At 43.1% G+C, this 25,959-nt stretch overlaps 1 protein-coding gene across 2 annotated transcripts; it reads right to left on the bottom strand.

The window, feature by feature from the left end:
* Window positions 1-309: 309 nt before the first annotated feature.
* Window positions 310-2,820, bottom strand: LOC311117264 (Krueppel-like factor 4). Of its 2 annotated transcripts, none has more exons than XM_084192235.1 (3): window positions 2,421-2,820; window positions 1,311-2,298; window positions 310-1,135 (listed from the first exon to the last, which is right to left on the bottom strand). In XM_084192235.1, the coding sequence occupies exons 1-3, from the start codon at window positions 2,487-2,489 to the stop codon at window positions 960-962; spliced, it is 1,233 nt and encodes a 410-aa protein (XP_084048361.1). In that variant the 5' UTR covers window positions 2,490-2,820; the 3' UTR covers window positions 310-959. The 2 variants fall into 2 exon arrangements, with proteins under 2 accessions (XP_084048361.1, XP_084048362.1); XM_084192236.1 differs by having other exon boundaries at window positions 2,564-2,801.
* Between the last annotated feature and the right edge of the window lie 23,139 nt (window positions 2,821-25,959).

Here is a 25,959-nt window from a genome sequence, read left to right as displayed (position 1 = left end):
CTGGAAAACACAGTTTCAGTTGAACCAAGTCTTTGAGGTTGAGAGGGGGTGTATAGAGTAGCAGTGTGCATACGTCTATATTCTAATGGGCTGTGTGATAGATTGTCTGTATGATCTTAGGTCTGTCCTACTGCCTCCATCTACAGTCTAAATATAAAGCCCATATTCAGGGATGGATGTGGTTTACTAAACTAGTATAATGTCTCAACAACTTTCTCAAAATAAGGAAGATCTTTGGTGACTATGCGGCTAAATGCATCATTGCACATATCGAAATATAAATCAAGAATGAAATACAAAAATCAAGAATATATTTCAATGTATTTTAATATTTACAATAAATACACCATTTACAGTATAAAATTAATATAGACTTCAGTCAAAAATAAGGATACACAAGACATCTAGCCTTGGTTAGTGTACAATGAGTCTGGACCCGTCTTTTTGCACCCAACACATACAATTTCATCCAAAAGATTTCCACGAAAACAAAACAGTTGAGGGTAAGGTAAGCAACAGTATTTGGGCCATTCAAATAATTGAGGCAGTTTCAATAACAAAACATTGTATTTCACTCATAGCAGACTAAGTAAACGTGTCTTATTTGGGTGGCCTTGTAGTTCTGCTGTGGACAGTTTTTACAGTAGCTCACAGACAGAACAATAGAAAAGGCACTTTTATGTCAAACACAGCACTCCAGTTTTTCCAAGGATAAAGAAGTACAGGGCCAGCCCCACATACAACCAAACACCCTACCAAGCGTTTCTACAGGTTTAATATTACAACAACCAAGGTAGTACCAGCTACATTACTAGAAAATAATATACTTTTTTTTTTCTTTTTTTTTCTTTGGCATGTAAAACATTTTAAATTAAAAACAAAAGACAGTTAAACAAAATAGGGCTGACGGTCACCCCTTAATAATAACCCACCATCAGTCCAAGTCGTGTACATCACATTCACATGTGTCTCTTCATGTGAAGCGCGAGGTGGTCGGAGCGGGAGAAGGCGCGCTCGCACAGGTGGCACTGGAAGGGCCGGTGACCGGTGTGTTTGCGGAAATGCCGGGTCAGTTCGTCGGAGCGAGCGAATTTCCAGCCGCAACCTTCCCAACTGCAATGGTATGGCTTTTCACCTGCAGAGACAAAGAAAAGAGAAACGTCAGCATTAGCTCTCATTGGGATAACATCAACAGTCAAGCAACTATATGTATTCACCAATAATATGGCTGTGTAATAGCATATATGCGTAAGGTTAGACATAATATTGCGTAATTCATCAAAAACAACAATAACATATATATTCCTTACCCGTGTGCGTTCTGTGATGCGCCTTCAGATGTGAACTCTTGGTGTAAGTCTTTCCGCACCCAGCGAATGTGCAGGTGTGCATAGCCGTGCGCTTCCGCGGCCAGGTGCGGCGACCTCTCTTGGGCTTGGGCTCCAGCAGTTCCAGCGGAGAGGACGGGGGCGTCAGCAGAACCCTCTGTGTGTTCGGCTGCAGTCCCTCCTCGTACATGCCGAACTGGTGAGCGCCTTGGTATGGTCCAAGCTGCATCTGGGCGGCTGGAGGCGCCCCGGGGTGGTGGTGTGTGTACGCAGCCGAGGAGTGGTAGTTCTGTGGGAAGCTCATGGAGTGACACATCGGTGCCTGCTGGTGGCACTCGGAGCTCCCCTGGTCGTTGGGGCTGTGCGGCGGCGTCATGTTGCTGGCTGCCCGCGGAGAGACGGCTACTCTCGGCTGCTCAAAGGACATCATGCACGACACGTTGCCCTCTTGCTTTATTTTAGGACAGCTCTGGGGGACCATGCCCATAACGGGTCCATAACCGTCCATGGACGGCTCCACTTTGATGTTATCAATAATGTCCTGTCTGATGGGAAACAGTGCAGAGTTTACATAAAACCTTCCTTGGATGCTGGAGGTATTACGCGTAAAACCGACCCCGTAGTTGTTCTCTCCCTCCGACCTGAGAAGCTCCGCCATCAGGCTGGTGCTGTAGGGGGGAGGCGGGGTGTTATGCTCGCTGGACGGGTAGGATGGCATCGGGCTCCCGGTGGTGAACAGGTTGCCTGGATGATCCGCTGAGGGCATGTTATACAAGGCTACACCTGCTCCCAGTGCAGCGGTAGCCATGCTGTCTGATCCAGTGGTGTTGGCCAGAATGAAATCCAGATCTAAGTAGTTGCTCAGATCTTCGTCGTCCTTCCTTTCGATGCTCCGACAGTCCATGTTCTGTACCATATCAAGCATTGAGCAGCTGGAAGACATCGGTTTGTCCATGTCACTTTTCCACCTCTGCAATAACCAATAGGAAAAAGGCATTAGATATATGACACAATACACACAGAGGTGAATCTGCAACAGACGGCTATACCGAAACACAAAACTGATCATACAAGTTTGAGGTCTGTACTTACGTCTTCTAAACTTTTGGTTTGGTTTGCGAATGTCGAGATGGGTGGCAAAATCACATCGGATAAAGCCATTTTAAAGATACAGTAAATGCTTATTTATTTCTTGTCAAAGTTGATTCAGTGAATGAGTGCCCTTTTGAGCTCACCTTGCACCAGAATAAGTGCTTTCTATCGAACTGTTCGAAAGGTGCGCTTCAAAGACGCCAGCAAGCAGTAGAAGGTCGTCCAAACTTATAAATATGGTAGCCGAGAAGCTGGACCAATTGTGCGCCAGCGAGGAAATGCGTTCAGGATGATGGTAAATTTAGCTCCGGTATATAAAGCGGTCCTCCGGTGAGCTAGGTTACTGCGCTCTGTCTCTCTCTGTCTCTCTCTGTCTCTCTCCACTCCGCTGCTCAGACGAGCCTATAAAGTACTGGGGATCCTCCCTCCACAAAGAATGACGCGAGCGATTCATAGACCAACCCACTTGTTGGGGGGGGGGGGGGGGGGGGGGGGGCTGAAAGTTGGTAAATACTTGCAAGCATGTTACGCCATGGCACATACTTGTCGAAAACATACAAATGCAATCATTACACATACATAATGTGGCAAAAGGAATGAAGTTACAGCTGAGAAAAATAAAATAGGTAACATGTTTGATTAACTTAAGCCCGTTTAATTTCTTACAATTTTGGTTATACTTTGTCAATAATTTAAATCAAAATTCAACTCACAATTTACACTGAACCTTGAGTCACCATTAAACAAATATTTAAAATAGGGTTTGGGATAGCCTAGAGATAAATATTTTGAAAATGTGTGTAATGCTGTTCCATGAGTTATCTTACTACATGTTACAAATGTTTAAATCAAATTTATTGTAGGCCTATTGAAAGTTTCCATGCTCAGACAATGTGAGCTAATTTCATTTAAACCTGTTTAACCCTTATGGCTAGTACTAGGAGACTATTGTCCCCTCTCAGCATGCTTGTCTAAATGCAACTATATCAGGAGCTTGGATCATCTGAAACTGTTTTCACAGCTGTTTTCACAGATTTTAACGGCTTTTAAACACATGTGATGTTAACGTGATCTACATTTTACATTACATTTTAGTCATTTAGCAGACGCTCTTAACCAGAGCGACTTACAGGAGCAATTAGGGTTAAGTGCCTTGCTCAAGGGCACATTAACGTCATTTAGCAGACGCTCTTAGCCAGAGCGACTCACAAATTGGTGCGTTCACCCTATAGCCAGTGGGATAACCACTTTACAGTGGGATAACCACTTTTTTTATCTAACTCCCCTATGAGTGATCCTATTCAGGTTTAAATAACAAGTGGTGGTTGGAATCAGTGGTCAGAATGTTGATGGGGTTGATTACGTTTGCCCTACCTTACCTTACCTTACCTTACCTTACCTTATCTTACCTTACCTTACCTTACCTTACCTTACCTTACCCACCTTACCTTACCTTACCTTACCTTACCTTACCTTACCTTACCTTACCTTACCTTACCTTACCTTACCTTACCTTACCTTGCCTTGCCTTGCCTTGCCTTGCCTTGCCTTGCCTTGCCTTGCCTTGCCTTACCTTACCTTACCCACCTTACCTTACCTTGCCTTACCTTACCTTGCCTTACCTTGCCTTGCCTCACCTAGCTCACTTTGCTTTATCTTGGCCAGGTCGCAGTTGTAAATGAGAACTTGTTCTCAACTGGCTTACCTGGTTAAATAAAGGTGAACAAAATAAAAATAAAATAAACCTTACCTTACCTTACCTTACCTTACCAGGTAAGTTGTTTTATTTCCCTGTGTTTTGTAACCAGAAGTCTGACACCAAGAAGAAACGAAGACTAGCATATTCTGCTTTTAAGAGCAATAGACTAGTCTATTGGGTCGTACTATTGCAATGGCCATTCTTATCACTCATTCTTAGCTCTGATATCTTGTTATTGTGACACACACCATCACATTATTGTAGCAAATAAAATGCCAAATCTAAATTTGTATCTAGCTTACGTTATAGCCTCATGATGAACATGATTACATAATCATAATGTTATCTCAGAAATAATCAGTTAGATCTAACTGACACATAGCCTACCCATTGATTGTACATGTTTGGGCTAACTGTCATTGCAATCTCTAATTACTTTGTAATAATGTTGTTATTACAATGTTACTACACAGGTATAATGTTGTTATTACAATGTAACTACACAGGTATAAGTTCAACATAAAGTGAAGCTTTGATGTTACCAGTTCCCTAAACTGATAGGGTTGCCATCTGGGATTGAACTCATTCTGGGAGTAAGACTACCAAAAATCCATTGATAACATTTACATTATAGACTTAATTCAAGCATTATAATGTATAGAAATGTGCTCAGGTATTATACAATTGCTCTGAACAGCTTTACTGCTTGCCAGGAGGTCAAAGGGGACTCCAGGAGTACGTTTTTTGCTGGAGGCTGTGTTCTGTTCTGTGGAAGATGTGTCAGCCTACAGAGTTTCAGTAGTCCTGGAAAAGAAGGGGAAGTGTGTGTGTGTGTGTGTGTGTGTGTGTGACCACCTGACCGTGGCCCTAACCCTCACACCACCACTTCTCCCGACCAGTCACCAGTGAGAGTGTTCTGCTGTCGGACCACTTTCTCTCAGAGTGTGAATCAGACATCTCCGTCCCAATTGCCACCCTATTCCCTACATAGTGCACTACTTTTGACCAGAGCGGTATGGTGCACTAGGGAAATGGCTCTCTGCGCTTGTAGCTAACGAGAGTGTGAGGAACTCGACTTTGTCCAGACAGAGTGATACTTGACCCAAATGACTTAAATGCTAAATTCAAAAAGTCCTGATGGAGCAAAAGGCGTCCTCAACAGTGCTTCTCCACTGAAGCTTGTTTTAGACAGTTTTCTTCACTTCATTTTTTAGTTGCATCTTTGAGGTATAATTAATAAATAAAGGGATGAGGTATAATTTATTAATAAAGGGATGAGGTATAATTAGTTAATAAAGGGATGAGGTATAATTCATTAATAAAAGGATGACTACGTGGACCATGCTGCTAGATCAAATGAGCAGACGAGGTTGTCATTCACATAGGCAATTAAAGGCCACTCGAGTGAATCGAGTTTGATTGGCTTGAATCTGTAGGAGTTATTAGTTTATAACCCACTTTGAGCGCACGTCTGCAGAAAAGGAACCAAATTGGAAATGATGTTTTGAGTGACATTCACATTGTTGATGAGTAATAACGCCACAGAATGAGGAGCGCCCAAAAAGCCGGTTTTCCTTGAATTAAAGATTTACACAATAGTGTGACTATTGGGCAATGCAAAATACAATTTCACAACTATGTACTAGAATTATGAAATACAGAAGTCTGACATACTGGTTCACACACTAAACTCTAAATTAGTTATTTTTACCTACACACAGGGGAGGAACCTGAAAGACCAGACTACTGGAAATATATAATTTGGTTGTTATTAGTAAAAAAATAAATCACCTGCCCAATGGTGCAACAACAGAGCATGCTCAACTACCGTGACTTGTCAGGTCATTTGCCCCGGGAAATAGGGCAACCCTTAATGTCAAAGTCATTGTAACTCATTCCTTATCTGTGTGGTAAATTGATAGCATCGTCGTCATATTTGTCATACTGAAGAGGTTCACTCTCCAGGCCGATGACTGACACATTCCTCATGTCATGTTGTCTACCTGCTAATTCCAGCCGAGCAGCCATGGACAGAATGTTAGCTGTGTGTGAAAAATGAATGCCTTTTGTGTCCCTTTGATATTTTAAGTAGAAGTTGTGCACAAATAAGCCTGTTATATTAAACAAAGTGCCCTTTAATATAGACAACATGGAACATTTAATAAATAGGATTTTTAATATGAATGTAATACTGAATGTTATCAGATCTTCAATCAAAACCTAATATTAGATAAAGGGAACCTGAGTGAACAAATAACACAACAATTACATACTTATTTAATGTATTTCATAAACAAAGTTACAGTGGCTTGCGAAAGTATTCACCCACCCTTGGCATTTTTCCTATTTTGTTGCCTCACAACCTGGAATTAAACTGGATTTTTTTGGGGTTTGTATCATTTGATTTACACAACATGCCTACCACTTTGAAGATGCAAAATATTTTTTATTGTGAAACAAACAAGAAATAAGACAAAAAAAAACAGAAAACTTGAGCGTGCATTACTATTCACCGCCCTAAAGGCAATACTTTGTAGAGACACCTTTTGCAGCAATTACAGCTGCAAGTCTCTTGGGGTATGTCTCTATAAGCTTGGCACATCTAGCCACTGGGATTTTTGCCCATTCTTCAAGGTAGAACTGCTCCAGCTCCTTCAAGTTGGATGGGTTCCGCTGGTGTACAACAATCTTTAAGTCATACCACAGATTCTCAATTCTCACAGATTCTCACTTTTCCGTTATTTATCTTTTAGAATTTTTTGAAACAAGTTATTTTTTTCATTTCACTTCACCAATGTGGACTATTTTGTGTATGTCCATTACATTAAATTCAAATAAAAATCAATTTAATTACAGGTTGTATTGCAATAAAATAGGAAAAAAACGCCAAGGGGGATGAATACTTTTGCAAGGCACTGTATGCAACACCCAATGCCCCTGTGTGAATAAGTAATTGCCCCCTTACACTCAATAACTGGTTGTGCCACCTTTAGCTGCAATGACCGCAACCAAACGCTTCCTGTAGTTCTTGATCAGTCTCTCGCTTCGCTGTAGAGGAATTCTGGCCCACTCTTCCATACAGAACTGCTCTAACTGAGCAACATTTGTGGGTTTTCTGCTGTTTTCAAGTCCTGCCACAACATCTCAATTGGGATTAGGTCTGGACTTTGACTAGGCCATTCCAAATCTTCAAATATACATTGGAGTTGCTTACCAGGACGACATTGAATGTTCCTGAGTGGCCTAGTTACAGTTTTGACTTAAATCGGCTTGAAAATCTATGACGACTTGAAAATGGCTGTCTAGCAATGATCAACAATCAACTTGACAGAGCTTGAATAATTTTTTTACGAATAATGGCAAAATATTGTACAATCCAGTTGAGCAAAGCTCTTAGAGACTTACCCAAAAAGACTCACAGCTGTAATCGCTGCCAAAGGTGCTTCTCCAAAGTATTGACTGAGGGTTGTGAATACTTATGTAAATGAGATTTTCTCTATTTCATTTGCAATAAATTAGCAAACATTTCAAAAGCATATTTTCAGATTGTCATTATGGGGTATTGAGTGTAGATGGATGAAAAAAAAAACGTATATTTATCCATTTAGAATTCAGGCTGTAACACAACAAAATGTGGAATAAGTCAAGGGGTTGTGAATACTTTCTGAAGGCGCTGGAATCCCAACATTTATCCAAGTTTTCACCATCATTCCAAAGCCCTTTATGAAGATTGTGATTTATTTAATGTGATTAGTGATTAATTTACCTCTGTCCTGTTACGTGAACTCAACTCTCGTTTTTAATACGGCGAAACTATTCCTTTGAAACATTCTTTCCAAAAGAAACATAGAACTAATAGTTAAATCATAGTGTAAAAGCAGGAGAGCTGGTTGTCCTATTTCTGGCCATTTTCTTGTGTTTTGTGGTGGAAAGCTGAGATAGACAGGCTACAAATATTTTAACGTTTTACATTTTTTATTTTAATGCTTGCATTCCGTTCCCTGTTGCACACAACAAGCTTCCATCCCCCTGTCATAAGAGGATTCACGGCTGATTTAAGATGATGTCGTCAACCCTGTTACTTCATTTGGCACTTAGTAGGCACCATTGGGTGCCCATTGGGCTCTGGTCAAAACTAGTGCACTATATATGGAATAGGGTGCTATTTGAGACACAGCCTATATGGACCAGATGTTTCATAAGGCTGCCTGGTCCAATAGTATAGCCTGTCAATGTTGTAACAGAGAGAGAGAGAGAGAGAGAGAGAGAGAGAGAGAGAGAGAGAGAGAGAGAGAGAGAGAGACAGACACAGAGAGAGAGAGAGAGAGAGAGAGAGAGAGACAGAAACAGAGAGAGAGAGAGAGAGAAAGAGAGAGAGAGAGAGAGAGAGAGAGAGAGAGAGAGAGACAGAAACAGAGAGAGAGAGAGAGAGAAAGAGAGAGAGAGAGAGAGAGAGAGAGAGAGAGAGAGAGAGAGAGGAGAGAGAGAGAGAGAGAGAGAAGAGATGAGAGAGAGAGAGAGAGAGAGAGAGAGAGAGAGAGAGAGAGAGAGAGATGAGAGAGAGAGAGAGAGAGAGAGAGAGAGATGAGAGAGAGAGAGAGAGAGAGAGGTGTCTAAACCATGGTAACACCAGTAGGGGACCCCTAACTCAGTGTGAGACGTTGGGTTGTGCTCTTTGGGGTTGATCTATCTAGGCACTGACCAACATTTTCTGTTTTAGGTAAAAACCTATACACTTCTACTTTGTCTAGTTTTTGTGTGAATATCCTCAGGGCATGGTAGTATTTCAATTCTCTATTTTCTATTCTCTGAGCTTTGAAGCATTACATTTGAGAGGCATTCGGTGTTAGATAGATAGACGGAGACCCTGTGATCGAGACTCAGTTAGAGGAATGGAGTGGACTGGAAAGGAATGGCCTGGAGAGGATTGGAGTGGACTGGAAAGGAATGGCCTGTAGTCTGCACACAGCCCTCAGGATGGCCCATGGATGGCCCATGGATGGCCCATGGATGGCCCATGGAGCCTGGACTATCATTTAGCTCTTTCATGGCACCCACATCAAGAGGTTAGGGAGAAAGGTAGGTATGTATTAGGGTTAGGGAGAAAGGTAGGTATGTATTAGTGGTTAGGGAGAAAGGTAGGTATGTATTAGGGTTAGGGAGAAAGGTAGGTATGTATTAGGGTTAGGGAGAAAGGTAGGTATGTATTAGGGTTAGGGAGAAAGGTAGGTATGTATTAGGGTTAGGGAGAAAGGTAGGTATGTATTAGGGTTAGGGAGAAAGGTAGGTATGTATTAGGGTTAGGGAGAAAGGTAGGTATGTATTAGGGTTAGGGAGAAAGGTAGGTATGTATTAGTGGTTAGGGAGAAAGGTAGGTATGTATTAGTGGTTAGGGAGAAAGGGAGGTATGTATTAGTGGTTAGGGAGAAAGGTAGGTATGTATTAGGGTTAGGGAGAAAGGTAGGTATGTGTTAGGGTTAGGGAGAAAGGTAGGTATGTATTAGTGGTTAGGGAGAAAGGTAGGTATGTGTTAGGGTTAGGGAGAAAGGTAGGTATGTGTTAGGGTTAGGGAGAAAGGTAGGTATGTACAGTGGGGAAAAAAAGTATTTAGTCAGCCACCAATTGTGCAAGTTCTCCCACTTAAAAAGATGAGAGAGGCCTGTAATTTTCATCATAGGTACACGTCAATTATGACAGACAAATTGAGGAAAAAAAATCCAGAAAATCACATTGTAGGATTTTTAATGCATTTATTTGCAAATGATGGTGGAAAATAAGTATTTGGTCACCTACAAACAAGCAAGATTTCTGGCTCTCACAGACCTGTAACTTCTTCTTTAAGAGGCTCCTCTGTCCTCCACTCGTTACCTGTATTAATGGCACCTGTTTGAACTTGTTATCAGTATAAAAGACACCTGTCCACAACCTCAAACAGTCACACTCCAAACTCCACTATGGCCAAGACCAAAGAGCTGTCAAAGGACACCAGAAACAGAATTGTAGACCTGCACCAGGCTGGGAAGACTGAATCTGCAATAGGTAAGCAGCTTGGTTTGAAGAAATCAACTGTGGGAGCAATTATTAGGAAATGGAAGACATACAAGACCACTGATAATCTCCCTCGATCTGGGGCTCCACGCAAGATCTCACACCGTGGGGTCAAAATGATCACAAGAACGGTGAGCAAAAATCCCAGAACCACACGGGGGGACCTAGTGAATGACCTGCAGAGAGCTGGGACCAAAGTAACAAAGCCTACCATCAGTAACACACTACGCCGCCAGGGACTCAAATCCTGCAGTGCGAGACGTGTCCCCCTGCTTAAGCCAGTACATGTCGAGGCCCATCTGAAGTTTGCTAGAGTGCATTTGGATGATCCAGAAGAGGATTGGGAGAATGTCATATGGTCAGATGAAACCAAAATATAACTTTTTGGTAAAAACTCAACTTGTCGTGTTTGGAGGACAAATAATGCTGAGTTGCATCCAAAGAACACCATACCTACTGTGAAGCATGCGGGTGGAAACATCATGCTTTGGGGCTGTTTTTCTGCAAAGGGACCAGGACGACTGATCCGTGTAAAGGAAAGAATGAATGGGGCTATGTATCGTGAGATTTTGAGTGAAAACCTCCTTCCATCAGCAAGGGCATTGAAGATGAAACGTGGCTGGGTCTTTCAGCATGACAATGATCCAAAACACACCGCCCGGGCAACGAAGGAGTGGCTTCGTAAGAAGCATTTCAAGGTCCTGGAGTGGCCTAGCCAGTCTCCAGATCTCAACCCCATAGAAAATCTTTGGAAGGAGTTGAAAGTCCGTGTTGCCCAGCGACAGCCCCAAAACATCACTGCTCTAGAGGAGATCTGCATGGAGGAATGGGCCAAAATACCAGCAACAGTGTGTGAAAACCTTGTGAAGACTTACAGAAAACGTTTGACCTGTGTCATTGCCAACAAAGGGTATATAACAAAGTATTGAGAAACTTTTGTTATTGACCAAATACTTATTTTCCACCATAATTTGCAAATAAATTCATTAAAAATCCTACAATGTGATTTTCTGGATTTTTTTTCCTCATTTTGTCTGTCATAGTTGACGTGTACCTATGATGAAAATTACAGGCCTCTCTCTTCTTTTTAAGTGGGAGAACTTGCACAATTGGTGGCTGACTAAATACTTTTTTGCCCCACTGTATTAGGGTTAGGGAGAAAGGTAGGTATGTATTAGGGTTAGGGAGAAAGGTAGGTATGTATTAGTGGTTAGGGAGAAAGGTAGGTATGTATTAGGGTTAGGGAGAAAGGTAGGTATGTGTTAGGGTTAGGGAGAAAGGTAGGTATGTATTAGTGGTTAGGGAGAAAGGTAGGTATGTATTAGGGTTAGGGAGAAAGGTAGGTATGTGTTAGGGTTAGGGAGAAAGGTAGGTATGTATTAGGGTTAGGGAGAAAGGTAGGTATGTATTAGTGGTTAGGGAGAAAGGTAGGTATGTATTAGGGTTAGGGAGAAAGGTAGGTATGTATTAGGGTTAGGGAGAAAGGTAGGTATGTATTAGGGTTAGGGAGAAAGGTAGGTATGTATTAGGGTTAGGGAGAAAGGTAGGTATGTATTAGTGGTTAGGGAGAAAGGTAGGTATGTATTAGGGTTAGGGAGAAAGGTAGGTATGTATTAGGGTTAGGGAGAAAGGTAGGTATGTATTAGGGTTAGGGAGAAAGGTAGGTATGTATTAGTGGTTAGGGAGAAAGGTAGGTATGTATTAGTGGTTAGGGAGAAAGGTAGGTATGTATTAGTGGTTAGGGAGAAAGGTAGGTATGTATTAGTGGTTAGGGAGAAAGGTAGGTATGTATTAGTGGTTAGGGAGAAAGGTAGGTATGTATTAGGGTTAGGGAGAAAGGTAGGTATGTATTAGGGTTAGGGAGAAAGGTAGGTATGTGTTAGGGTTAGGGAGAAAGGTAGGTATGTATTAGGGTTAGGGAGAAAGGTAGGTATGTATTAGTGGTTAGGGAGAAAGGTAGGTATGTATTAGGGTTAGGGAGAAAGGTAGGTATGTGTTAGGGTTAGGGAGAAAGGTAGGTATGTATTAGGGTTAGGGAGAAAGGTAGGTATGTATTAGTGGTTAGGGAGAAAGGTAGGTATGTATTAGGGTTAGGGAGAAAGGTAGGTATGTATTAGGGTTAGGGAGAAAGGTAGGTATGTATTAGGGTTAGGGAGAAAGGTAGGTATGTATTAGTGGTTAGGGAGAAAGGTAGGTATGTATTAGTGGTTAGGGAGAAAGGTATGTATGTATTAGTGGTTAGGGAGAAAGGTAGGTATGTATTAGTGGTTAGGGAGAAAGGTAGGTATGTATTAGGGTTAGGGAGAAAGGTAGGTATGTATTAGGGTTAGGGAGAAAGGTAGGTATGTGTTAGGGTTAGGGAGAAAGGTAGGTATGTATTAGGGTTTGGGAGAAAGGTAGGTATGTATTAGTGGTTAGGGAGAAAGGTAGGTATGTATTAGGGTTAGGGAGAAAGGTAGGTATGTATTAGTGATTAGGGAGAAAGGTAGGTATGTATTAGTGGTTAGGGAGAAAGGTAGGTATGTATTAGTGGTTAGGGAGAAAGGTAGGTATGTATTAGTGGTTAGGGAGAAAGGTAGGTATGTATTAGGGTTAGGGAGAAAGGTAGGTATGTGTTAGGGTTAGGGAGAAAGGTAGGTATGTATTAGGGTTAGGGAGAAAGGTAGGTATGTGTTAGGGTTAGGGAGAAAGGTAGGTATGTATTAGTGGTTAGGGAGAAAGGTAGGTATGTATTAGTGGTTAGGGAGAAAGGTAGGTATGTATTAGGGTTAGGGAGAAAGGTAGGTATGTGTTAGGGTTAGGGAGAAAGGTAGGTATGTATTAGGGTTAGGGAGAAAGGTAGGTATGTGTTAGGGTTAGGAGAAAGGTAGGTATGTGTTAGGGTTAGGGAGAAAGGTAGGTATGTATTAGGGTTAGGGAGAAAGGTAGGTATGTGTTAGGGTTAGGGAGAAAGGTAGGTATGCATTAGTGGTTAGGGAGAAAGGTAGGTACGTATTAGGGTTAGGGAGAAAGGTAGGTATGTGTTAGGGTTAGGGAGAAAGGTAGGTATGTATTAGGGTTAGGGAGAAAGGTAGGTATGTGTTAGGGTTAGGGAGAAAGGTAGGTATGTGTTAGGGTTAGGGAGAAAGGTAGGTATGAATTAGGGTTAGGGAGAAAGGTAGGTATGTATTAGGGTAGGTATGTATTACGCACACAGTAGTGATGTCTTCCTTCACAGTAGTGAGGTCTTCCTTCACAGTAGTGATGTCTTCCTTCACAGTAGTGATGTCTTCCTTCACAGTAGTGAGGTCTTCCTTCACAGTAGTGATGTCTTCCTTCACAGTAGTGAGGTCTTCCTTCACAGTAGTGATGTCTTCCTTCACAGTAGTGAGGTCTTCCTTCACAGTAGTGAGGTCTTCCTTCACAGTAGTGATGTCTTCCTTCACAGTAGTGAGGTCTTCCTTCACCGTAGTGAGGTCTTCCCTTCACAGTAGTGAGGTTTTCCCTTCACAGTAGTGAGGTCTTCCCTTCACTGTAGTGATGTCTTCCTTCACCGTAGTGAGGTCTTCCCTTCACAGTAGTGAGGTCTTCCCTTCACAGTAGTGAGGTCTTCCCTTCACAGTAGTGAGGTCTTCCTTCACAGTAGTGAGGTCTTCCTTCACCATAGTGAGGTCTTCCCTTCACAGTAGTGAGGTCTTCCCTTCACAGTAGTGAGGTCTTCCTTCACAGTAGTGAGGTCTTCCTTCACCGTAGTGAGGTCTTCCCTTCACAGTAGTGAGGTCTTCCCTTCACAGTAGTGAGGTCTTCCCTTCACTGTAGTGATGTCTTCCTTCACCGTAGTGAGGTCTTCCCTTCACAGTAGTGAGGTCTTCCCTTCACTGTAGTGATGCCTTCTTTCACAGTAGTGAGGTCTCCCTTCACAGTGGTGAAGTCTTCTCTTCACAGTAGTGAGGTCTTCCCATCACAGTAGTGAGGTCTTCTTTCACAGTAATGAGGTCTTCCTTCACAGTAGTGAGGTCTTCCTTCACAGTAGTGATGTCTTCCTTCACAGTAGTGAGGTCTCCCTTCACAGTAGTGATGTCTTCCTTCACAGTAGTGATGTCTTCCTTCACAGTAGTGAGGTCCTCCCTTCACAGTAGTGATTTATTCCTTCACAGTAGTGAGGTCTTCCTTCACAGTAGTGATGTCTTCCTTCACAGTAGTGAGGTCTCCCTTCACAGTAGTGATGTCTTCCCTTCACAGTAGTGAGGTCTTCCCTTCACTGTAGTGATGTCTTCCTTCACAGTAGTGATGTCTTCCTTCACAGTAGTGAGGTCTTTCCTTCACAGTAGTGATGTCTTCCTTCACAGTAGTGATGTCTTCCTTCACAGTAATGAGGTCTTCCTTCACAGTAGTGATGTCTTCCGTCACCGTAGTGAGGTCTTCCCTTCACAGTAGTGAGGTCTTCCTTCACAGTAGTGAGGTTTTCCCTTCACTGTAGTGAGGTCTTCCTTCACAGTAGTGATGTCTTCCTTCACAGTAGTGAGGTCTTCCTTCACAGTAGTGATGTCTTCCTTCACAGTAGTGAGGTCTTCCCTTCACAGTAGTGATGTCTTCCTTTACAGTAGTGATGTCTTCCTTCACAGTAGTGATGTCTTCCTTCACAGTAGTGAGGTCTTCCTTCACAGTAGTGATGTCTTCCGTCACCGTAGTGAGGTCTCCCTTCACAGTAGTAAGGTCTTCCCTTCACTGTAGTGATGTCTCCCTTCACAGTAGTGAGGTCTCCCTTCACAGTAGTGAGGTCGTCCCATCACAGTAGTGAGGTCTTCTTTCACAGTAGTGAGGTCTTCTTTCACAGTAATGAGGTCTTCCTTCACAGTAGTGATGTCTTCCTTCACAGTAGTGAGGTCTTCCTTCACAGTAGTGAGGTCTTCCCTTCACAGTAGTGAGGTCTTCCTTCACAGTAGTGATGTCTTCCGTCACCGTAGTGAGGTCTCCCTTCACAGTAGTGAGGTCTTCCTTCACAGTAGTGAGGTCTTCCCTACACCGTAGTGAGGTCTCCCTTCACAGTAGTGATGTCTTCCGTCACCGTAGTGAGGTCTCCCTTCACAGTAGTGAGGTCTTCCCTTCACTGTAGTGAGGTCTTCCTTCACAGTAGTGATGTCTTCCTTCACAGTAGTGAGGTCTTCCTTCACAGTAGTGAGGTCTTCCCTTCACAGTAGTGATGTCTTCCTTCACAGTAGTGGTGTCTTCCTTCACAGTAGTGATGTCTTCCTTCACAATAGTGAGGTCTTCCCTCCACAGTAGTGATGTCTTCCGTCACCGTAGTGAGGTCTCCCTTCACAGTAGTGATGTCTTCCTTCACAGTAGTGATGTCTTCCTTCACAGTAGTGAGGTCTTCCCTTCACAGTAGTGAGGTCTTCCTTAACAGTAGTGAGGTCCTCCCTTCACAGTAGTGAGGTCTTCCTTCACAGAGGCTTATATGTGTGTGATTATCTTCATGCCAGACAGGTCTTCCTCCAGGTCAAACGGCTGGTTCCTGTCTACGTTTCAGCCAACCACCATAAAACTACAACTACAAAGGGAGGGTGTGATATTGTAGTATTCTGGCCTGGCAAAGCTAATGTCTCACGTCATTTTGACATAGACACCACAATTGGTGTATTGTAGTGCTGGACATCAGGACTGCAAAGAAAAAGCTAGATTAAGTAACAGTGATAAAGAGAACTGTATCAGAGACAATACGTTGTTTATGCCTTGGACAGTTAGAACAGTTACAGCGAGTAAGGAGTGTAAAGGGGTGTAACCCGGGACTGAGTAATTCTGCACTTTGGGTTTGGCTGAACAGAAGTAACGTGGACCGCCACAGAGTGGTTGACAGAAGAACGAGATCCTGTGTGTGGTCGTGATTCTGATCAATTTGGTCTTGATTCAGCACGCGCAGCCTCTAGGAATGGATGCGCCCCCGGTTTCATTTTGAGTCTGAGCGTGAGACATTGGGGCCAAGTAATATACCCTCTCTTTGTAACCCTAACCATGGGGCCAAGTCATGCTCAGACTCATAATGAAACCAGGGTGCATCCATTTCTAGATGTTGCACGTGCTGAAAAATGACCAAATTGTTTGTGTGGTAGGATGTGATTGATTACTTAATCAGGTGGGACAACCTCTGATATTACTAGTCTACACACACACACACGCACACACACACACACACACACACGCACACACACACACACACACACACACACACACACACACATACATATACACACACACACGCACGCACGCACGCACGCACCCACGCACGCACGCACGCACGCACGCACGCACGCACGCACACACACACACACACACACACACACATACATATACACACACACACACACACACACACACATACACACACACACACACACACACACACACACACACACACACACACACACACACACACACACACACACACACCATCCAGCAGGGGGTACCGGTCCTTTAAGGGTCAGACCAACAGATTCCTAAACAGCTTCTATCCCATCGCCATAAGACTGTTGCCTTTAATTGTCAATCGCACTATAAAGTGGAACACAGGACTGATGGTTGCTGATAATGGGCCTCTGTACGCCTATGTAGATATTCCATAAAAAATCTGCCGTTTCCAGCTACAATAGCCATTTACAACATTAACAATGTCTACACTGTATTTCTGATCAATTTGATGTTATTTTAATGGACAAAAAAATAGATTTTCTGTCGAAAACAAGGACATTTCTAAGTGACCCCAAACTTTTTAACGGTAGTGTACCTCAATTACTGCAGTGTCCCTTCAAATTGTAAATGCACTGACACTGTATGCAGCTACTTTTTTTTATTTTTTTAATGTTATTTATTTCACCTTTATTTAACCAGGTAAGTCAAGTTCTTCTCTTACTCCTGATTTCTCCTGTTGTTATTATAAAACATGTGTTCTCTCTCTCTCTCTCTCTCTCTCTCTCTCTCTCTCTCTCTCTCTCTCTCTCTCTCTCTCTCTCTCTCTCTCTCTCTCTCTCTCTCTCTCTACTCTGACTCTGACTCTTACTCTCTCTCTCTCTCTCTCTTCTCTCTCTCTCTCTCTCTCTCTCTCTCTCTCTCTCTCTCTCTCTCTCTCTCTCTCTCTCTCTCTCTCTCTCTCTCTCCCTTATCTCTCTCTCTTTCTCTCTCTCTCTCTCCCCTCTCTCTCTCTCTCTTCCCTCCCTCTCTCCTCTCCCTGTCTCTCTCTTACCTCTCTCTCTCTCTCTCAATTCAATTTCAATTTCAATTTAAGGGCTTTATTGGCATGGGAAACGTATGTTAACATTGCCAAAGCAAGAAAAGTAGATAGTAAACAAAAGTGAAATAAACAATACATATTAACAGTAAACATTACACTCACAAAAGTTTCAAAATAATAAAGACATTTCAAATGTCATATTATGTATATATACAGTGTTGTAACAATGTGCAAATAGTTAAAGTACAAATGGGACAATAAATAAACATAAATATGGGTTGTATTTACAATGGTGTTTGTTCTTCACTGGTTGCCCTTTTCTTGTGGCAACAGGTCACAAATCTTGCAGCTGTGATGGCACACTGTGGTTTTTCACCCAGTAGATAAGGGAGTTTGTAAAAATTGGGTTTGCTTTCGAATTCTTTGTGGATCGCTGTAATCTGAGGGAAATATGTGTCTCTAATATGGTCATACATTTGGCAGGAGGTTAGGAAGTGCAGCTCAGTTTCCACCTCATTTTGTGGGCAGCGTGCACATAGCCTGTCTTCTCTTGAGAGCCAGGTCTGCCTACGGCGGCCTTTCTCAATAGCAAGGCTATGCTCACTGAGTCTGTACAGAGTCAAAGCTTTCCTTAAGTTTGGGTCAGTCACAGTGGTCAGGTATTATGCCACTGTGTACTCTCTGTTTAGGGCCAAATAGCATTCTAGTTTGCTCTGTTTTTTTGTTTGTTCTTTCCAATGTATCAAGTAATTCTCTTTTTGTTTTCTCATGATTTGGTTGGGTCTAATTGTGTTGTTGTTGTTGTTGTTGTCCTGGGGCTGTGTGGGGTCTGTTTGTGTTTGTGAACAGAGTCCCAGGACAAGCTTACTTAGGGGACTCTTCTCCAAGTTCATCTCTCTGTAGGTGATGGCTTTGTTATGGAAGGTTTGGGAATCGCTTCCTTTTAAGTGGTTATAGAATTTAACAGCTCTTTTCTGGATTTTGATAATTAGCGGGTATTGGCCTAATTCTGCTCTGCATGCATTATTTGGTGTTTTACGTTGTACATGGAGGATGTTTTTGCAGAATTTTGCATGCAGAGTCTCAATTTGGTGTTTGTCCCATTTTGTGAATTCTTGGTTGGTGAGCGCACCCCAGACCTCACAACCATAAAGGGCAATGGGTTCTATAACTGATTCAAGTATTTTTAGCCAGATCCTAATTGGTATGTCAAATTTTATGTTCCTTTTGATGGCATAGAAGGCCCTTCTTGCCTTGTCTCTCAGATCATTCACAGCTTTGTGGAAGTTACCTGTGGCGCTGATGTTTAGGCCGAGGTATGTATAGTTTTTTGTGTGCTCTAGGGCAACGGTGTCTAGATGGAATTTGTATTTGTGGTCCTGGCAACTGGACCTTTTTTGGAACACTTACTGAGATTTACTGTCAGGGCCCAGGTCTGACAGAATCTGTGCAGATGATCTAGGTGCTGCTGTAGGCCCTCCTTGGTTGGTGACAGAACCACCAGATCATCAGCAAACAGTAGACATTTGACTTCAGATTCTAGTAGGGTGAGGCCGGGTGCTGCAGACTGTTCTAGTGCCCTCACCAATTTGTTGATATATATGTTGACGAGGGTGGGCTTAAACTGCATCCCTGTCTCACCCCACGGCCCTGTGGAAAGAAATGTGTGTGTTTTTTTGCCAATTTTAACCGCACACTTGTTGTTTGTGTACATGGATTTTATAATGTCGTATGTTTTTCCCCCAACCCCACTTTCCATAAATTTGTATAGCAGACCCTCATGCCAAATTGAGTCAAAAGCTTTTTTGAAATCAACAAAGCATGAGAAGACTTTGCCTTTGTTTTGGTTTGTTTGTTTGTCAATTAGGGTGTGCAGGGTGAATACGTGGTCTGTCGTACGGTAATTTGGTAAAAAGCCAATTTGACATTTGCTCAGTACATTGTTTTCACTGAGGAAATGAACTAGTCTGCTGTTAATGATAATGCAGAGGATTTTCCCAAGGTTGCTGTTGACGCATATCCCACGGGTAGTTATTGGGGTCAAATTTGTCTCCACTTTTGTGGATTGGGGTGATCAGTCCTTGGTTCCAAATATTGGGGAAGATGCCAGAGCTAAGGATGATGTTAAAGAGTTTAAGTATAGCTAATTGAAATTTGTGGTCTGTATATTTTATCATTTCATTGAGGATACCATCAACACCACAGGACTTTTTGGGTTGGAGGGTTTGTATTTTGTCCTGTAGTTCATTCAATGTAATTGGAGAATCCAGTGGGTTCTGGTAGTCTTTAATAGTTGATTCTAAGATTTGCATTTGATCATGTATATTTTTTGACTGTTTGTTCCTGTTATAGGGCCAAAAAGATTGGAGAAGTGGTTTACCCACAATCTCCGTTTTGGATAGATAGCTCTTCTTGTTGTTGTTTGTTTCTCTCTCTCTCTCTCTCTCTCTCTCTCTCTCTCTCTCTCTCTCTCTCTCTCTCTCTCTCTCTCTCTCTCTCTCTCTCTCTCTCCTCTCTCTCTCTCTCTCTCTCTCTCTCTCTCTCTCTCCCCTCTCTCCCTCTCTCGCTCTCCCTCTCCCTGGCTCTCTCTCTCTCTGTCTCCCCTTCTCTCTCTCCCCCCCCCCCCCCTCTCTGTTTGTGTCAGAGTAATGTTACCACACACTAGGACTAGCGTACATAACTGAGCCATGATGTCTGTTTCTCTCTCTGTGTGTTCCTTATTCACCACTCAACTGCTCTAAAGCTAAAGATGGGATCATTCCACGCTGTCTCACAAGCTGAATAACAGTGCTCTAATGATGGGATCATTTCACGCTGTCTCACAAGCTGAATAACAGTGCTCTAAAGATGGGATAATTTCACGCTGTCTCACAAGCTGAATAACAGTGTGTGTTTATACACACATTTCCAGTGCTTAGCTACGGCATCATAGTGGGGGACGTTGGAGGCCAGTGTGGCCATTACTCCTCATTGCTCCTCATCTATCTACAGTATATATCTCTCCTCTCTCTCTCTCTCTCTCTCTCTCTCTCTCTCTCTCTCTCTCTCTCTCTCTCTCTCTCTCTCTCTCTCTCTCTCTCTCTCTCTCTCCCTCTCTTTTTCTCTCTCTCGCCAGGTTGTGGCCCCTGGAGGCCTGGAGGGGCCTCTCTCCCAACCAGCTGCACCCTCCTTAATCACCTACCAGGGCTATCTCTTAGGGGGCCCATCCAAACTGTCAGAGCCAGTTGTCACGCTTAGACGCTCCCGTGAGCCTTAACCCATGTTCAGGGTGTCTTGTTTCACCAGGCATTCTGGTCTAAGAACTAACCATAATGACTCTGGACTCCATTAATTGGGGGGGAGACACTTCTCCTAAAAAGAGGCAGGTACTCGGCAGGGTCAGGCTTCTCCTACAGGTACTAAGCAGGGTCAGGGTTCTCCTACAGGCACTCGACAGGCAGGGCAGGTCACACACTTCAACCTGTGACAGGAAGGGGCCAGGAGGGGCCAGGAGGGACCAGGGTAAGCAGCCAGGGAGGGAGGGAGGGCAGGGGCCAGGTTGACCCAAACAGCGTTCCATAAGGGGCCAGGGAGGGTCAGGAGGGACCAGGGGTAAGCAGCCAGGGAGGAGGGAGGGCAGGGGCCAGGTTGACCCAAACAGCGTTCCATAAGGGGCCAGGGAGGGTCAGGAGGGTCAGGGATAAAACATGCTTAATGCACTCAGGTTAGATGAGTGGCCTGGGCTGTGGGGCATTATGAGACCGTGCAGCTCCTCTGTCTGACTCTGACCCCAGGCATTCTAGCAGATAACCGATTGTTATTAACACAACACCAGGCATAAGTGGCATACCACAGACCTGCTGTTATATAACACAGGACCACTGATCTACCTGTCTTGCATGCCACCTGATGCCCTGTTTAGTGACATTCCATAGCATTTTTATTGGACAAGTTCGGGTAGTTAGGTAGTTAGGATTACCTTTAGGATTATGAAACGTGACAAGATTAGGTTCAGCGTTCACAAAGTTGAGAATAAAAAAGCAATACTTAACGGAAAGAGCGTCTTGTGTGTGTTGGCATAGTGCTGCTGAGTGTCAGAGAGAGAGAGGCAGCTGGGTGCTTAAGAGTGGTGTTCTCTGCTTTAATGCCGTTGGTTAAAACCACTTCCTGTTTTCACTACTAGTGAATCTTCTCACAGGTTAGGCCATTATTTCCTCCTGTGTGTGTGTGTGTTGTGTGTGTGTGTGTGTGTGTGTGTGTGTGTGTGTGTGTGTGTGTGTGTGTGTGTGTGTGTGTGTGCCCATCGCTGCGAGTGTCTGTATGGGTGTACATTCTTCGAAAAAGGGTTCAAGTAGTGTTATTCGGCTGTCCCCATAGGAGAACCCTTTTGGGTTCCATGTAGAACCCGTCGAGGTTCTACCTGGAACCCAAAGGGTTCTACCTGGAACCAAAAATGGTTTTTCTAAGGGTTCTCGTATGGGGACAGCCGAAGAACCCTTTCGGTTCTAGATGGCACCTTTTTTTCCCGAAGAGTGTACGTGTGTGTGTTTTAAAACCCAGATGTAATGGAGCATTTGAACACCAGTTGTGTATATACAGCACGTCTGAGAAAGTCAAAGACGAGTGCCAGTGGTCATTTGTTTTTGCAGACTTGAAGCTGGACCCTGTTAAGATTTATTATTCTCTGGCACCTTCCATTCTCCTCCCTCGCCACACTGTCAAACATGTTAGTTGTTTCAATCTGAAGAGATTTTTCACGAAGAGACAGAGACGAGAGAGAGAGAGAGAGAGAGAGAGAGAGAGAGAGAGAGAGAGAGAGAGAGAGAGAGAGAGAGAGAGAGAGAGAGAGAGAGACAGACAGAGAGAGAGAGAGAGAGAGAGAGAGAGAGAGAGACAGAGAGAGAGAGAGAGAGAGAGAGAGAGAGAGAGAGAGAGAGAGAGAGAGAGAGAGAGAGAGAGAGAGAGAGAGAGAGAGAGAGAGAGAGAGAGAGAGAGAGAGAGAGAGAGAGAGAGAGAGAGAGAGAGAAGTAAGCTCAACAGCGATACACACCGCATAGGTAACCCACACGTACCACATGTAGGGAAGAGGTTCACCATTGTTTTTTAACATCTTTGCTCTAATCAAATTGTTGGTTTCTAATACCGAATAACTAAACACACAGACTCTCAAAGTTGCTATTTTATGCTTATATTTTATGCTGATATTTAAAATATATATATTTTTATTTGTATTATTGGCAGTTGAGATTTCTATAGAAAGGCCTCAATCTGCAGCATGTGAAAAGTAAAGGGTATTGGTCTATGATCGCCATAAACCACTGTTCTGTTGGATGGTGGTTCTCTCAGAATATGAGTCTCTTATGGTACTGAATAGAAATAGAACAGAATGAGGTGACAGTGCCTGGGTGTGGCACATTATAACCATCCCACAAATTATGGGCTGGTGGGAGATTGTTCGGCTCTAGCAAACCGATGCTATGGGAACAGAGCGTCGGCCATTTTGGAGATGGAAAAGGAGCCAGTCATTTCCTCAGTCCAGCCAGGGATCTGCTGAGCCACTAGGAAACTGTGTGGGCGTGATGTAGGGTACTGTATAATGGTGGTTAGTAAGGTATGTGATGGTGATATACTGTATAGGATATGTAATGGTCAGGATCGGCACTCATTGTCAAATACAAGAGCAAACTGAAAATCTATGTGTACATCCCAAATGGCACCCTATTCCCTACATAGTGCACTATTTTTGACCAGAGGCCATTGGGTACCATTTGGGACGATGACTATGTGTTCTTAGACTAGTTTCCTTTCCAGTGTTCAAATAACCAGTAAATACCGTATGCACACATGACTGTAAGTCGCTTTGGATAAAAGCGTCTGCTAAATGGCATATTATATATATATATTATATTATTATTATATTATATTATAATATATTATATTATTATATATTATAAATACAGAATGTGCTCCATATCCCTGAGACTTAAAGTCCATTTTGAATGGTGAAGTAGATGGACAGACTTGAAAGTTGCTGTTATGGGTCATTCTCACACGTTCGAATGAAACTAACTCCCCCCCTCAGCATCAATGAAGGGGGGGAAAATACTTCACACTGTAGGCATGTTCTGGTGCGGTGGTGTTTAGCGTCGTTGTGAAGCTTTCTGTACGTAAGTGGTTTTTAGCCAATCTCTTGAAAGAAAGAGAACAATTTTATGTGCATCCCAAATTGCACCCTACACCCTATGTAGTGCACTACTTTCGATCAGGGCCCATAGGTCTGGAGTAGCACACTACAGGGAATAGGGCGCCATTTGGGACACAATCTTTGTAATTATTTAGTTCAGTGCTTTTCTTAGAATGTGCTCAAGCTCCGTGATTGTTCTCTTTCCTGAGACTTCTGAACCCCTTTGTCTCTGGCGCCCTGGCCTGTTGCTTACTCATTAGGGAATTCTGTCAGTGCTCCCATCGCTTGCTCAGACAGACAGACACACACACACACACACACACACACCAGTAGTCATCAGTGTGAAAACTGTGTGCTGTCTGAGTTCTCTGGAAAGGCCTCTTTTTATACCTCTTAAAATAAGCCTCCTCCCATTGGCCAACAGAAGAAGTTCTCAGCGAATCAAGTAGGTCGAATTAGAGAGTAACACTTCCTGGACAGAGAAATATGTTTCCTGTTGATAGTAGCGTTGCGCTGGAGAGGGGGGAGGAGGATGGGGGAGGTAGTGAAGGGAGGGAGAAGGTAGTGAGGGAAGGAGTGGGGAGGTTTAGGGAAAGGAGGGGAGGGGTTAACAGCATGATGAAAACTCTGCTGTGTCTCTCTGACCTCCATGGCCTTTGTGGAAAAAGTGACAGAGGTGGCAAAGTGTAGTGTGTGTGTGTCTGTGTCTGTGTGTGTGTGTGTGTCTGTGTGTGTGTGTGTGTGTGTCTGTGTGTGTGTGTGTGTCTGTGTGTGTGTGTGTGTGTGTGTGTATAGTGTCTGTTTCGTCATAGTACATGGAGGACTGCCAGGAATCATCAGTGTTAGGTCAGAGCGGAAACACAACTGTGACGTGATGTCCCAGTTTCCCCCCCTACTATGACAGCCTGGTCCGTCTATCAGACATTGGAATATCTATCTATCGCTTGTCTGTGTGTACTGTGCTGTTTCACCTCTGGTGGAAACATACAACAGTGATGTCCGAGTCACCGACGTGTTACTCTCAACCACAGGTCCAAGATCAGATTACTCTGCCACCAATTCAAGCCTTAACCACGAGGGGATGAATACATATCTGACTCTGAATTGGGAATTTGGGAAAGTTACCAGAATTTTGTAACTCTAATTCAGAGTCAGATATGTATTCCGTCGTTGAGGCTTGGATTGGGGTTTGAGTAATCTGATCCTAGACCTGTGGTTGAGAATAACACGTTGGTGACTAACACTTTAAAGACAGGGGTCTGACCATGCCATGGCAGGCTTGTCATAGTAGGGGAGGAAATTGTAACATCACATCACTGCTTCTACATATTCTCACTAACTGATGACTATAATTTGTTGTGAAGTCAGGGTAAAGACAACGACATCCGTTGAACTTTTTAATGATTTTTCTGGTGGATTCCGATACAACAATATTTGCCTAACAGCAAACACGTTAATGGTTTGACCAGCCTGTGTGTGTATGTGGTTAATAAGAGTCTATGTGCTGTTGTCCCTCTAGTGGTATAGGACAGCAGAGAAGAACAGGGATGAGTTGTTCTCTCTGTTCTCTATTCTCTATTCTCTATTCTCTGTTCTCTGTTCTCTGTTGTCTGTTCTCTCTCCCTCTCTCGCTCTCTCTCTCAATTCAATTCAATTCAATTCAATTCAATTCAATGTCAATTCAATGTAAGGGCTTTATCAGCATGGGAAAGATATGTTAACATTGCCAAAGCAAGTGAAATAGATAATAAACAAACGTGAAATAAACAATAAAAATGAACAGTAAACATTACACTCACAAAAGTTTCAAAAGAATAAAGACATTTCAAATGTCACATTATGTCTAAATACAGTGTTATAATGATGTGCAAATAGTTAAAGTACAAAAAGGAAAATAAATAAATAAACATAAGTTGTATTTACAATGGTGTTTGTTCTACAGTGGTTGCCGTTTTCTTGTGGCAACAGGTCACAAATCTTGCTGCTGTGATGGCACACTGTGGTATTTCACCCAATAGATATGGGACTTTATCAAAATTGGGTTTGTTTTCTAATTCTTTGTGGGTCTGTGTAATCTGAGGGAAATATGGCAGGAAGTTAGGAAGTGCAGCTCAATTTCCACCACATTTTGTGGGCAGTGTGCACATAGCCTGTCTTCTCTTGAGAGCCAGGTCTGCCTACAGCGGCCTTTATCAATAGCAAGACTATGCTCACTGAGTCTGTCCATAGTCAAAGATTTCCTTAAGTGTGGGTCAGTCACAGTGGTCAGGTATTCTGCCCCTGTTTGTGTTTCTGTTTAGGGCCAAATAGCATTCTAGTTTGCCCTATTCTTTCCATTGTGTCAAGTAATTCTCTTTTTGTTTTCTCATGATTTGGTTGGGTCTAATTGTGTTGCTGTCCTGGGCTCTGTGGGGTCTGTTTG

Source organism: Coregonus lavaretus (assembly GCF_964263955.1).
Source record: "Coregonus lavaretus genome assembly, contig: HAP1_SCAFFOLD_3875, whole genome shotgun sequence".
NCBI classification, from domain to species: domain Eukaryota; kingdom Metazoa; phylum Chordata; class Actinopteri; order Salmoniformes; family Salmonidae; genus Coregonus; species Coregonus lavaretus.
This window is presented reverse-complemented; position numbering and strand designations above follow the sequence as displayed.